Source organism: Carcharhinus amblyrhynchos, chromosome 9, assembly GCF_965287045.1.
Source record: "Carcharhinus amblyrhynchos chromosome 9, sCarAmb.v2.hapA, whole genome shotgun sequence".
NCBI lineage: Eukaryota > Metazoa > Chordata > Chondrichthyes > Carcharhiniformes > Carcharhinidae > Carcharhinus > Carcharhinus amblyrhynchos.
In genome coordinates, this window is record NC_137332.1 from 83,591,541 (window position 1) to 83,606,409 (window position 14,869).

The following is a 14,869-nucleotide window of genomic DNA, read 5'->3' on the forward strand; positions in this document are numbered from 1 at the left end:
GGCACTGGAGCAGAAACCCCAAGATATGTTATGAAGCCCGACGAGACCCCCAACAATTTTTCTACTTTGGCACTAGTGAGAGAATATGATGTTTCATTCCAGGTATGATTCCATTCGCACATTAGGAAGCTTTTATCAAAAGAAACTTTATTTAACAGTTTAAATATAATGAATGAATTAGCATAACTTTTATCAATTAAAACATTTAAACATGACAAGATTTATGTATTTAACTGCTAACCTATCTCTATTAGTTCCAATTTAAGCAATATTCCTCTGAACGACTTAAGCTCCTCTTCAGAATCAGTTGGCAAACAACACAGGGTTACATATTTTACTTGTTCACAGGCCTATAGATCCTTTAAATACCTCTACAGAGAGACACTTGTGTTCTGACACTCAATATCAACATCCAGAGAGATAGACAAAGACAACTGTTACTTCTTTCAGAATCAGGCAGAATTTGGTCTTCCCTGTAAACTTAGCTCCTCCCATTAGCACATGTCTCTCTCGTCAATAAACCTAATCAAACCCTTCTCTGAAAAATACCTAAATGAACAAAAATGCATTAATTAAAACAAACATCTCGTTCTCTGAAACCAATTATTCTCCTGCACTCTCAGCAGAGAGCTGCCGTGTTTGCAGAATGGTTCCGGCCCCGGGTTAACCAGAGCTGAATTTTAAACATAGCCCTCACAGGAAACGTGATATAAATACATTTCTTAAAGGCACAGCATCATCACATTAGTTAGCTTCAAATTGATCTTCATCTTACACTGCGTTGAGGAAACTTGGGGAGAAAACAGATCCCATTGCAATAATTATATTCTGCTAATTTATTAATGTCCTCTGGAACAAACTAACTTTTAATCATATAACATAAACTAACAAAATATGGCAGATGTTGGAATCCAAAACTGGAACAGAGAAAGCCTGAAAAACTCAGCAGGTCTGGCAGCACCTGGAAGGATAGAAACAAAGTTAACATTTTGATCCCGATTGACTCTATTTCAGCTTTCAATGATGTTTTTTTCTCATCAGGGGTCTTTTTACCCAACATGTGCATATACAGGAGATTGGAAAATTCTCATCCTTGTTTTCAAATCCCTCCATGCCCACGCCCTTCCCTATCTCTGTCATCTCCTCCAGCCCCACAACCCTCCGAGATAGCAGCTCTCCTCTTGCTCTGACCTTATGCCGACCCATATTTTTATCTCTTCACTATTGGTGGGTGTGCCTTCAGCTGTCAAAGACCCTAAGCTCTGGAACCCCTCCCTCCCTAAACACCTCCTCCTTTTGCCTTCTTTCTTCCTGTCCCGTTGGAAGTTACCTCGCCAGTCCCAGTATCTCTATCAGTTACCCTGGGCTTTCTCTGGTAAGGGACCCCTGCAGTGCTATGCAATGTTTTACCCTGGTAAAGTCACAATATTGTTGAAAATGATTGTTTTTGTTGCCAGTAATAGTGTGCGGACTATAATATATATACATATATATATAATCAATTCGGATCCCCTCGGTTGTCTTTGACTATGTACTGGGCCACTTACAGGTGCACTTTTGTTCATAAGAGACGTGAGGTCCACCTACTGGAGGAAGCGATTATGCTGAAATGTTGTGTGAAATCTGAAAGTGACATTCGTGGTTATAAATAGGATGTTGTATATTAAAGAAGCGTGTTAGTAGGGGTTGTCCATGTTTGCTGGTGAGTCTTAGGCCCATCTTGTCGAGATACTGGGAGAAAAGGATTGAATAAAATCAAGATTAAAAATAAAATAGGGATTAAAAAAAGAATTGGATAAAAGGGGAAGTGATGAGTGTAGCCACCTGAAGAGGTGTTTTTGGTATAGAACCCCTACACTGCGGAAGGAGGCCATTTGGCCCATCAAACCTGCACTGACAACAGTCCCACCCAGGCCCTATCCCCGTAGCCCCACGTATTTACCCTGCCAATACCCCCTGACACTAAGGGGCAATTTAGCATGGCCAATTAACCCTCACATCTTTGGACTATGAGAGGAAACCGGAGCACCTGGAGGAAACCACGCAGACACGGGGAGAATGTGCAAACTCCACACAGGCCAGAATTAAAAGTGTATTTATTTATTTTTTCACAAGTAGGCTTACATTAACACTGCAATGAAGTTACTATGAAAATCCCCTACTCACCACACTTCCGCACTTGTTCAGGTGTACTGAGCGAGAATTTAGCCTGGTCAATGCACCTAGCCAGCACATCTTTCAGATAGTAGAGGAAGCCAAAGCATTCAATGGAATGGAGTACATGCAGACTCTGCCCAGACAATGACTGAAGCCTGGAATCAATCCCGGGTTTCTGGCACTGTGAGGTAGCAGTGTTAACCACTGTGCCACCATGCGCCCTTTTGCGATTACTGCAACAGTAGGTAAACAAATGTTTACCTAAGTGACTAGGGGGAGAACAATAGTGTGCAAAAACAGGGGCTAGAATTGAGAAAGAGATGAGTTCAAATAATAATGATTTGCACGTCTGTGTTAAAAGCCTGGCACGTGAGGTTATCTAGATCGAAGGAGGGGAACTATATCTATAACAAGACAATTGGATACAGGGGGGAAAGAGACAGCTATCACCATAGCCACACCAAGCAGAAAGCAGATTCTCCTGAAAACCGGTTAGTTCTAAAAGCTGCTGTTTGAAAAACACTCAAAGATCTACGTTGAACTGAAGCATGGTTTTTCTAGACAGGAAGAGAACTCATGGACGGTAACTATATGCTGGATTTCAGTCATAATATATATAATATATAATATTGTTTGGGAAAAGGGGCCATTTCCCAGAGATCAGGAAATGTAGGTAGTTGGGAACAAGAATTAAGTTCATGAGATACAATGTGTGTTTAGCCATTATTGTAGTTAAGTGTGTTGCTGTGGTGTATTGTTGTCTTTTTTGTGTTTTTGTTGATAAATATTCTTTATTAATTGTTTACAATAAGAGTGGATGTTCCTCCCTAGTTTACGTATCTTTCCTCATATTATGCCAAAATGGAAATATACATCACTGAGAACCAATGTTGCAAGTTACCCATCTGGGTCTTTGGATAGTTTTGCATTTAACATTAACCAGGTTCTTAACAATAGCAAAGTCTATACCTTGTCATTTGCCCTTTAATACCCCAGGATAAAATTAATGCTACTTCTATTTTGCAGTATCCCAGAGTTCCAGGAGTGAGTCATCAGAGTACAATTCGTTATTTCAGTTCTCTGAAGATAGTTCTAGCTCTGGGAATGCAAGCAATGGAATGGATATCACCAAGACTGAGGTGGACACAAAGAGCCTATCCATGGGTGAATATCAGAGAGTAGAGAGTTCCTAATTGCATGTTTTACTGTTCTGAAATAGCCGGAGATAAAGTTACCTTCTCCCAGTTTCAAACTGGAGATCAATTATGCTAATGACCAATTTAAGATTATCATTCTGGTTTGCAATGTGGCTGACTTATACTTGTGGGAAGTTTCATGTATCCATTCACAGGGATCTATCTTCAGCGTGAAAAAGGAATATGTCTAGGCATTGTGATTTCTTTTGATTTAAAATTCGGGGGTGTGGGAGGGAACAATACTTTCCTGATGCTTTTCCGGAGTTGAGGGGGTTGAACTATGAGGAGAGGCTGAATAGACTGGGCTTGTACTCGTTGGAGTTTAGAAGGATGAGGGGGGATCTTATTGAGACGTATAAGATGATGAAGGGGATGGATAGGGTAGAGGTTGAGAGGTTCTTCCCGCTCAGAAAGGACAGCAGGACTAGAGGGCACAGCCTCAAGATAAGGGGGGAGCAGTTTAGAACGGAGTTGAGGAGGAACTTCTTCACTCAAAGGGTGGTGAATCTCTGGAATTCTCTGCCCGTTGAAGTGGTGGAGGCTACCTCGCTAAATATATTTAAGACACGGGTAGATAGGTTTTTGGTAGGCAAGGGGATTAAGGGTTATGGGGAGAAAGTGGGAAAGTGGAACTGAGCCACTTCAGATCAGCCGTGATCTTACTGAATGGCGGGGCAGGCTTGAAGGGCTAGATGGCCTACTCCTGCTCCTATTTCTTATGTTCTTATGCTTTCTCCATGGGCACCGTTGACTCATCATCGACTTGTCAACCAACCAATACGCTTTTCGTATGCCATACAAATTGTTGCTCCCTTTGAAATTTGGTAACTGTGCATCTGTCCTGATGAGTCAAGATGAAAAACTTTGACAGCCTGTTGCTTTTTTCAGCAATACATACCTGAATTTGCTTAAAGTGGATATCCAGTCAAGATACAGACACTTTCTTACAGGTTTCCTGTAAATTTCTGTCATCCACTGCAACAGTATTTGGTGGAAATGTCTGAAAGCTTGTTTCAACAAAAACTCCTGTGCTTCTCAAACTATGCATTTTGGAAAATATATACTTTAACAGCAATTGAGTCCAATTTTGTTATTTTCAAATTTTATCTCCTCACTCAGGCGCTGGTGCTTGAGTGTAATGTTTTGGGTTCTCCACAAACTTGTGCTGGAAATGAACTAATGAATGGTGGGTCACTTATTTTATTCAGCTGAAACAGATGCAATGTTTGTACATATTCTTGCTGCACCCTATCAGCCCGTATTTGCAAAACCTAAACCACTGTGTCTAACATTAAATGTGATTCTGCGATTGGGCAACATTTGCTAAAAATTACATTAACAACCAACTTAAGATTGTCTATCAGGCTTGAAGTGTGGTGCATTTGCATGTACTGAAAGCTACATATATTAATACACAAGGTCTTGTTCATAATCTGATGAGTGCAAAATGAACAGCTTTGACAAAATGTCCCTTTTCAGCAATGTCTACATCAGCCTTGAACATATTTAATAACTCAAACCCCATTGCTGGCTGGTAGCCGTGGATGGGGCATTTATCTTGTAGAGGCTTTCTTTCACAATGGCATGTCGCTTTGTGCAAAAGGAGATTAAGGATGGTATCAAATTGAAAGAAAAGATGTACAATGTGGTAAAGATTAGCAGTAGGGCAGAAAATGGGGAAAATTTTATCAACTAGCAAAGGATGATTGAATTAAAAACACACAGAGGGAGAAATTAGACTACACTGAAGGAAACGTCTTGGGGGACAGATCAGAAAAGCAGGTCAAGGAGCCTAGATCCGGAAGCAGAGCTGAAAAGAATCTGGAAAAATGTGACTCGTTAAAGACCATTCCTGTGAACTTGGTGGAGTAAGACTACAGTCAGATGTGAATTGCTGGCTAAAGCCTTGAAGAAAAGGAGCTGGAATTCTACAGGAGGGATTCAGAGCTTTGGAGGACATCATGGATAGAATTGGTGCCTTATATGCTTAGGGGACTGCCTGACAAATCAATAACATCTATCTTTGTTGTAACTGCTATATTATGTGCAATTCTTTATTCTTTCATGGGATGTGGGATTCACTGGCAGTGTTTGTGGCCCTCCTTATTGTTCTTGAACTGAGGGGTTTGCTCAGCCATTTCAGAGGGCAGCTAAAGAGACAACCACATTGCTTTGGCTCTGGAGTCACATGGACGCCAGACTGGGTAAGGATGGTAGATTTCCTTCCCTAAAGGGACAACTGTAAGCAATTGTGTCCAGTTCATTTTTACCACAATTTATTAGCTCTCAATTTATGTTGATTTTTGTTTTCATTGTTCAAGTAAACATTATAAGAAATGAAATCTCCTCGATTTTGTTTTAGAATCCCTACAGCGCAGAAGGAGGCCATTCAGCCCATCAGATCTGCAGCAGCTCTTTGAAAGAGCATCTTACCCAGGCCATTGCTCCCCCCACCTATCCCTGTACCACCGCGCATTTACCACGGTTAATCCATTTAATCAATACACCTTTGGATACTAAGGGTCAATTTCCCATGGCCAATCCACTGAACCTGCACATCTTTGGACTGTAGGAGGAAACCAGAACACCTGGAGGAAACCCACACACACACACATAGGGAAAAAGTACAAACTCCACACAGAGAGTTACTCAACGCCAGCATTGAACTTGGGTTCCTGGCACTGTGAGACAGCAGTGCTAACCACTGTGCCACCATGACGCCAATTGATAAAGATTATTGTCAGTTGTAGTCAATGGCTCCACTATGATTGTATCACCTGACTGCAGGACGGTCAATGACAAAATAAATGGTTTTTTTCTGTCCGGTAATACCTATATTTCTGTAAACACTTAATCCATATACTAGATCTTCCTCCATTCAGAGTAAACTGGTTCATCTGTAACAGGTTGGAGAATGTTACATGAGAGAACAGAGAGGTTGCTTCACTAGAATTATAGAACCATTGAATCCCTACAATACAACATCGTGGGCCGAAGGGCCTGTTCTGCGCTGTAATGTTCTATGTTCTATGTTCTATGTTCTACTGGGGAGCAAGAGGCTATTTGACCCATCGAGGCTGCACTGACTCTCTGATGGAGCATCCCACCCAGGCCCACCCCTCTGCCCTATTCCCATAATCCTGTGCATTTCCCACCTAACCTTCATAGCTTTGGACTTATGGCACATTTCTGGTGGCAGTGGGTGACCGCTTGTGGGCTTGTTGGTCAATTGAAAAGGCATACTGGGCTTGCCTCCTGATCCTTCTCTTTCCCGTTTTGTTTCTCCTGGAAGGCACAGAGAAACTGGACTTGCTTGACAAGTGGTTGCTGAAGAGATGTCTCGCGAGTGTGAGGGGAATGAAAAACTTTCGCTCCTTCCTCATGGGAACACACGGTAGGTGAAACCGTGGGAGAGCTTATTAAAATGGGGCTGGCTCTCCAAATTAGGCACAGGCCAGAAATTGAGTACTAGACTACACTGACTGTCCCATCACGTATCCCCAGACCATACTCACTTTTTAATCCTACAAGTGAACATCAAAAATAGGGCAGGAATAGGCCATTCGGCCCATTGAGCCTGCTCCACCATTCAATAGGATCATGGCTGATCTAGGGCTTCAACTCCATTTTTCTGCCCACTCCCCATATCCCATGATTCCCAAAGAGACCAAAAATCTGTCTCTCCCAGTCTGAAATGTATTTAGCGATGGAACATCTACAACCCTCTGGGGTAGAGAATTCCAGACATTCACAACCCTTTGAATAGGCATTTCACCTCAACTCAGTGCCAAACAATTGGCCCCCTTCTCCCGTGTTTTAGATTCTTTGACAACCTCTCAAGGATCCCTTCAGAATTTTGTCGATTTCATTGAAATCACCCCTCATTCTTCTAAAGAAGATGAACCCAATTCACTCAGTTTCTCATCGTAGCACGGCCCTCCCATGCCGGGAACATACTAGTGGACCTTTGCTGTATCATCTCCAATTCAAGTATATCCTTCCTTCAATAAGGAGACCAATATTTATGCGCACAGTACTCTAGATGTGGTCTCACCAAAACCCTGTACAACTGTAGCAAGACTTTGCAATAAAGACCAACATTTTATGTTGTATACGCATGCTAAGTTTCTGTGCTCCACGTATGGTCAGTTAGTTCAGTTGGCTGGACAGCTGGTTTGTGATGCAGAGCAATGCCAATGGATACAATTTATTCATAATAGCCCCACCACCTCAACCTTGCCCCTCGTCTGAGGTGTGGTGATCGTCACGTCAAATTACCAGTCAGCTCTCCCTCTCAAAGGGGAACCATGGCAATTTTACCTTTTTATACCCAAGCCTCTCTGTCAACATTTACAAGTTTTACAGCTTTTAAAAAATACTTTTCTATTCTAAGTACCATAGTGAATAATGTCAGTCTTCCCCATGTTACTTTCCATCTGCCACCTTACTCCCCATTCATGTAACCTGTTTTTAGTTTTATAAACATAAGAACATAAGAACATAAGAAATAGGAGCAGGAGTAGGCCATCTAGCCCTTCGAGCCTGCCCCGCCATTCAATAAGATCATGGCTGATCTGTTGTGGCTCAGTTCCACTTTCCGGCCCTCTCCCCATAACCCTTAATCCCCTCTCTTATCAAGAACCCATCAACCCGCTTCTTAAAAATATTTAGTGAGGCAGCCTCCACCACTTCAACGGGCAGAGAATTCCAGAGATTCACCACCCTTTGAGTGAAGAAGTTCCTCCTCAACTCCGTTCTAAACCGCCTCCCCTTTATCTTGAGGCTGTGCCCCCTAGTCCTACTGTCTTTTTTGAGCGGGAAGAGTCTCTCCACCTCTATCCTATCCATCCCATTCATCATCTTATACGTCTCAATGAGATCTCCCCTCATTCTTCTAAACTCTAACGAGTACAAGCCTAGTTTATTCAGCCTCTCCTCATAGCTCAATCCCCTCAACTCCGGTATCAGCCTAGTAAACCTCCTCTGCACTCCCTCCAGGGCCAAAATATCCTTGCGCAGGTGCGGCGCCCAAAACTGCACACAGCACTCCAGCTGCGGCCTTTATGTCCTCCCCTCCTTTATGCAGCCTTTATGTCCTCCCCACAGCTTACTGCCCACCTAGCTTTGTATCACTGCCAAGCCCAGATACACCATTCTCTGACTCTTTGTCTAAGACACAGATTTTAAATAGCTGATGTCCCAGCACTGATCCTTACGGCACTGTACCTGAAACTTGAAAACTTAATCCATGCTCTCTGCTTCCAGTCTGTTAATCAGTTTCCCCACCCATGCTTTTACGTTGCCTCAACTGCAAAAGCTTTTCAGTCTGTGCCAAGTTGCTGAAGAATGTTGCCCTGATAACTGATTGTGGTGTGTGTTGTGAAGGTGAGGAGTTGATTGAGTTTTGGGTGAGAATGGAGAGGATGATGAAGCTGGATGAAAGCAATGTTGACCAGCGGGATCAGTATTTTGCACAGCTCCGAATGATACAGGCCATTCACCTGCATGAAGGCTCTGTCATAATGACCACCTGCAGCGACTTCATCGGTAAGTGCAAATACGAGTGCAAGTCAATCATACATGTCAAGCCACGTCATACTTGGCAATGCCAGCCCCTTCCTGCAAAGTGAATTCTCTGTTTCAAGTCTCTTGCTTAGCCTCACTCTGGCAGTTTCTTCTGCAATAAGGTAACAGGCATCTTATCAGGTGGCTCAGTGGGAAGTGTTAGGGACCAGATTAGAAACTCCAAGATACTTAATGAAATTAGCCTAGACTCCAACCTTTCCTTTTGATTTTGGCATTAAGGTGAGCATAAGATGTTTCGCTCCAGATATGATTCAATTGATCCACTAGGAAGCTTTTATCAAAACAAACTTTATTTAACAACCTACCTTTAACAACATAAAGGTAACAACAACATAACATAGTTGTTAAATGTTATAACTATTATAAAAGAATTAGCATATCTTTTATTCATTAAAATATTTAAGTACATCTGTATAATTCTTAACAGTTAGCTATCTCTATTGTTTCAATTTAATAATATCCCCACAGACATAAATCCCTTCTTCAGAACTAGCTAGCACCAAAAGCAGATACACTTATGTGGATGCCAGATTTCCAGCCTTTTAATACCACTGGACAGAGATCCAGACAGACACCTGTTTTCCAGCTAACATACAGCAGACTCGCAAAGAGCAGAAATTCAGAGAAATAAACCCAATCTCTGGCAGACCCCAGTCTCCAGACTTAAGAGAGAGAAAAAGAGAGGCACTGCTCTCTAACAACTCTAAGCAGCAACTAAGCTTGAGTTCTTAGTGTAAGCCCATGGTGTGATTTTACCGATCTACCTGCCATGGGAATCGTAGCGGGGCACAGAGCAGACCATGGAAAGACCTGTTGACTGCGGGCAGGATTTTCTGCTTTTGGAGCCAGAAAATCCCCTCCATAAACTCTCAGGCTAGGATTTTCTGGTCCTGCCCAGCATAGGACCTGACATTTCCACCAAAACATCAACAAACCTTTGGCTGGTCCGTCAAATTTTCCATCCAGCCTGTGACAATTCCTGCCGCGGGGACAACTGGATAATCCCAGTCTCAGGTTATTTTCCTGTGACATTATTCATCAAACTGCCCGACTTGGGATGAGTAAATGTTTGGTGATAGTGATGGTTTCTGCACCAGTGTCTGTCCTCTTTCATGAGCTGCAAAGCAACAAAATCCCAATTCCCCAAACTGGGGAAGGAAGGGAAAAATAATCAGAGAAAAACAAAAGATATTGGTGAGTCCTTAATTATTTAATTGTCAATCCCAACAAGTTGTTGAGGCTGGGTATCCATCAACAATTTCAAAGATGTGATTGATAGGGTTTTTTTGTTATCGTGGGTATATTGTTCGATAAGAAGTGTCCCTGCCCGTTCCTGTTCTGTTGATTTTGTGGGAAATGTGTGATGTTTTTGCCTGATAGATGTCTCTTTTCCTCTTTGTTGAGAAGACATTCCATCGCCGGAGTTGATGGAGTCCTATCGAAACCGGAGAGACTTTATGGTCAAGCTGCATGAACGGGTCCTGACAAAGCTGAAGATGTATTGGTTGCCTTGTTTCCTCATGCACTGCAAATATAGTTTGAAGAGATTGAAGGAATATGATCCCATGCTCCAAGAATATCAGGCCAAGCTCTCGCAAGCGGAGGATAAAAATGGCCTTGCCGCGCTGAAAATGAGCATCAAAGACACAGAAGGTACCACCCTGCCCTACTTTACCAAGGTGAATAAGCGTCTCCTCTGGAACCTTCCCTATTATATGGGTAAGCATCCCAAAGACGCTGAGACTTCAGGCAGCTTGAAAGCTAAGGAAGAACAAGAATGTTCTTGGGGTAGGTTGAAGACCAGACAAGTCCCAAAGCCCCCTGTTTCCAATCTCCCTGAAACCTCCACGTCACAGTGTCTTTCCCCGTATCCTAGATGGGCCTGTTGCTCCTCAGCGATCAAAGACAAATGGGAAGCTGACACAGCCCACATCGCCGATGAGTATGTCTTCCCGCAGTCAGACTTCTCCTCCATCCCTCTCATCAAGGCGCCCTCAATGCTAACGTTCTGGAGGTCCTCCGAGATGCCCCATCACTCTCAGTATCTCCACTGGGCCTTCAATGCCGATCAGTTGGCAGGGGAGCCATTTACAGCCTTCCTTAGGGCAAACCATGACCCATCCAAACTTAATTACCTGAACCTGTGGCACGAAATGAACAACTTCTTCAAGGTTGTACTGAGCGTGAAGGACAGGGCTGGCTATCTTCTTAGGACCACCCTAGCTGAGAAGATCATCGAGGTCTACCTGAAGGAAGGCAGCAAGCAGTACGCCCAGCTCCAGGCAGACACCGCCAGGAATCTCAAGCTCGTTCTCCCCTCGGGTAGCGCCCTGCCGTGGATATTCACTGCACAGAGAGAGATTTTTGAGGTGAGAATCCGTAGCTAGGTTACCTGGAAGAGTCAGGCGACGGTGTTCGTGAAGGAGTTCAGATGGGATGCGTCAGCGTAAGATACCAAATTGCCATTGGGTGGGATCATGTGCGCAACCCACTGCGTATTTCCCTGTGGTGGATGTGGGCTGCCATTGGCGGGTGGCGGGGATCCTCTGTGGATTTTCCCGGTGTATGAGCTCCTCGTCGCTGGGAAACACACGGCATGGGTGTGATGTTGGTGGGAGTGGCAGATCCTGGTGGCATGAATGGCCAGCCCTTGAGATGAATTATCTGTGTCGGCAGCACAGCCTCTTCCGCTGCCAGAATAAAAACTGCAGTCAGGCACATTGGAAGGATTTACAGTTGACTATCCTGTTTGCCCACATTGTGAACACAACTGTGGGCATTGAACCCAGGAGCTCCTCCCCCCAGTGATAGAGATGGTAGCCACTGCGCCACAAGACTCCATTCTCCAGGAGGTTAATGAGCACAAAGCAGGGCTCAGGCTTGTGATTTTCCCTTGTGTTTTGAAAGCTGTTCCAACCGTTAGCCAGTGACTACTTTAGGTGGTGCATCTGGCTGTCAGTTTCTGTCCCTGCTCTCTCACGAGCAACACAACGACCGTCAACGCCTGCAAGCTGGTTGCACAAATGACAGTATATCTCTGATTCCTAGCCACTTGATGGCCATTGCCAATGATCCTGATCCCGTCCTTTCCTGAAACATACAAGAGTCATCATATTTCACCCCACCCCCAAGGGCGATAACCAACTCAAACACCCCCTCACCACCCCCCCCAACTCCTCGGTCTAATCTGAGATCAACCAACTCAGACTGGAGCACTAACTGAGTCACTAATATGTTTCAGAACCTGTGTGTGTTGTGCATGCATGTCTGTCTGTCTGTATATGTGTGCATCTGTGATTCTGTATGATGTTTGTGTCTGTATGTACATGTTGTATGTGTGCACGTATGTTGTTCGAGTCCCGGACCAGAACCCAAGATATATCATGAAGCCAGACCAGCTTTTTTCTATTTTGACATAAATGTGAGGATCGGCTGTTTCGCTCCAGGAGCTATTCCACTGACAAATTAGGGATCTGGTCCTGGTCTCCAATCATCCAGGCACTCTGGGCGCTCTCTAACACTGCCAGCTCCTCAAACAGGTGCCACATGTCTTCTCCATGTGTGCTACCCTCCGCCAAGCTCTTCCTTGTCCACTGGACTCTCTCCCTCCTTCCAGAGCCCTGTCTTTCCACAAGAAGCCAGAGCAGGATGAGCGGAGCAATGGTCTGGAGGCAGTGCAGAGAGAGCTCTGCAGATGGAGAAAAATGTCAACCTGAGGACCTGGATGCAGCTTCTGTGAACAGCCACATGGCTGCTGACCAGGCCTTGTATTTTTTGTCTCTATTTGTGTGTGTGTGCTTATCTTTTGGAGTGGGTGTGTGACTATATTTTGGTGTTTGTGTGTGTGTATGACTCTGTATCTATAAATGTCAGTGTTTGTATGAATGTGTCTGTCTGTCTTTCTGTGTGAGTGGGTGTGTCTGTATGAATCATAGAACCCTACAGTGCAGAAAGAGGCCCTTCAGCCCTTCTGCACCAAACGCAATCCCATCCAGGCCCTACCTCCATATCCCTACATATTATATCCACTAATCTCTCTAACCTACGCATCCCTGGAGACTAAGGGGCAATTTCTTAGCACGGCCAATCAACCTAACCCACACATCTTTGGACTGTGGGAGGAAACCGGAGTACCCAGAGGAAACCCACACAGACACAAGGAGAATGTGCAAACTCCACACGGACAGTGACCCAAACCAGGAATCGAACCCAGGACCCGGGAGCTGTGAAGCAACAGTGCTAACCATTGTGCTACCGTGCCGCCCATGTGTGTGTGTTTGTCTGTGTGCATGTGAATGGGTGTGTGAGTGCATTTAATCTTTCTATGTGCGTGTGTACATCAGTAACAAGCCCTCTGATGTGGTGTCTTTCTTTTTCATCAGAAACTGCGAGAGGCATATGATGAATTTCTGGATGAGGAGGATCAGAAGTTCCTAAACCTTGTGGTAAAACTGTTTTAGATTCTCTTGTATCATGTCCAACATCCGTTAGTAATGTGGCTGTGGGCAGGGCATCCATGTCATTACACAAAGGTGAGCAGAAGTTGGAACCCACAGACCTTCCATCTCTCTTAGCACCATTGCAATTTAAACTCATGAGGACCAGTACGTTCAGAGTGAACCTTCCTCATGATGTTAACTTGCATTTCAAAGGGAATTGCAAGGATATTACAGAAAAGCAATTAAGCCATAATGGTTCAGACTGTCCTATTTGAGGATTAATATCTATCCATCTCTGCAACCTTCAAAATAAAAATCATGAAGGATTGAGTCAAATGGCCATTCAGCCCTTCAGTTCCATGTACATTCTACCCTATCACAAGCTCTCTGTACCCATTCAGGTAGCTTACCCTAAGAGGGTATTTGCTGGATGGTTATGCTTGACAAGATATGCAGTTGTTCACCATTGCCATCTGCAGCCTGCGCGGATCAGCTGGCAAAGGTATTCACAGACATCTTCAACTTCTCTTTAAACAATCTGAGGTCCCTATCTGCTTCAAGAAGACAAGCATCATCCCGGTATTTAAGAAAAACCTTAATGACTATTGGCCGATGGCTCTGACATCCATCATTATGAAGTGCTTTGAAAGGTTAGTCATGGCACAAATCAATTCCAGCCTCCCAGACTACCTGGATCCACTATAGTTTGCCTACTGCCGCAATAGGTCCACAGCAGATGCCATTTCCCTGGCCCTGCACTCAATCCTGGAACACCTAAATAACAGAGACCCATATCAGTCTCCTATTTATTGACTACAGCCTTCAATACTATTATTCTCATGAAACTCATCTCCAAACTCCGTGGCCTTGGCACCTCCTTCTGTGACTGGATCCTGAACTTCCTAACTCACAGACCATAATCAGTAAGGATAGGCAACAACACTTTCTCCATAATCATCCTCAATATCTATAATTCTATGATTCTAATACCGGCTGTGTACTCAGCCCCCTACTATACTCCTTATACACCTATGACTGTGCGGCCAAATTCCCCACCAATTCGATTTTCAAGTTTGCTGACGACATTACCATAGTGGGCCGGATCTCAAACAATGACGAGACAGAGTGCTGGAATCAGATAGAGAATCTGGCGCACTGGTGCGGCAACAATAATCTCTCCCTCAATACATCATGAAAACCAGCCTCCCATCCATTGACTCTGTCTACACTTCCTGCTGCCTCGGCAAAACAGCCAACATAATTAAGGACTCCACGCACCCTGGACATTCTCTCTTCCACCTTCTTCCTTCGGGGAAAAAGATATAAAAGTCTGAGGTCGTGTACCAACCAACTCAAGAACAGCTCCTTCCCTGCTACTGTTAGACTTTTGAATGGATTTGCTTTCTATTAAGTTGATTTTTCTCTACACCCTAGTTATGACAGTAACATTACATTCTGCACTCCCTCATTTCCTTCTCTATGAACAGTATG

General features: G+C 44.0%; 1 protein-coding gene across 1 annotated transcript in view; it reads left to right on the forward strand.

Annotated features, from left to right (window-relative positions):
* The window catches only part of rgsl1 (regulator of G protein signaling like 1), a 93,074-nt gene that overhangs the window by 25,817 nt on the left and 52,388 nt on the right, over positions 1–14,869 (forward strand). The window contains exons 5-9 of the mRNA XM_080196779.1: positions 3,184–3,321; positions 6,646–6,747; positions 8,739–8,900; positions 10,347–11,308; positions 13,322–13,384. Coding sequence (XP_080052905.1) covers positions 3,184–3,321; positions 6,646–6,747; positions 8,739–8,900; positions 10,347–11,308; positions 13,322–13,384 — 1,427 coding nt within the window. The remainder of the gene's footprint in view (positions 1–3,183; positions 3,322–6,645; positions 6,748–8,738; positions 8,901–10,346; positions 11,309–13,321; positions 13,385–14,869) is intronic.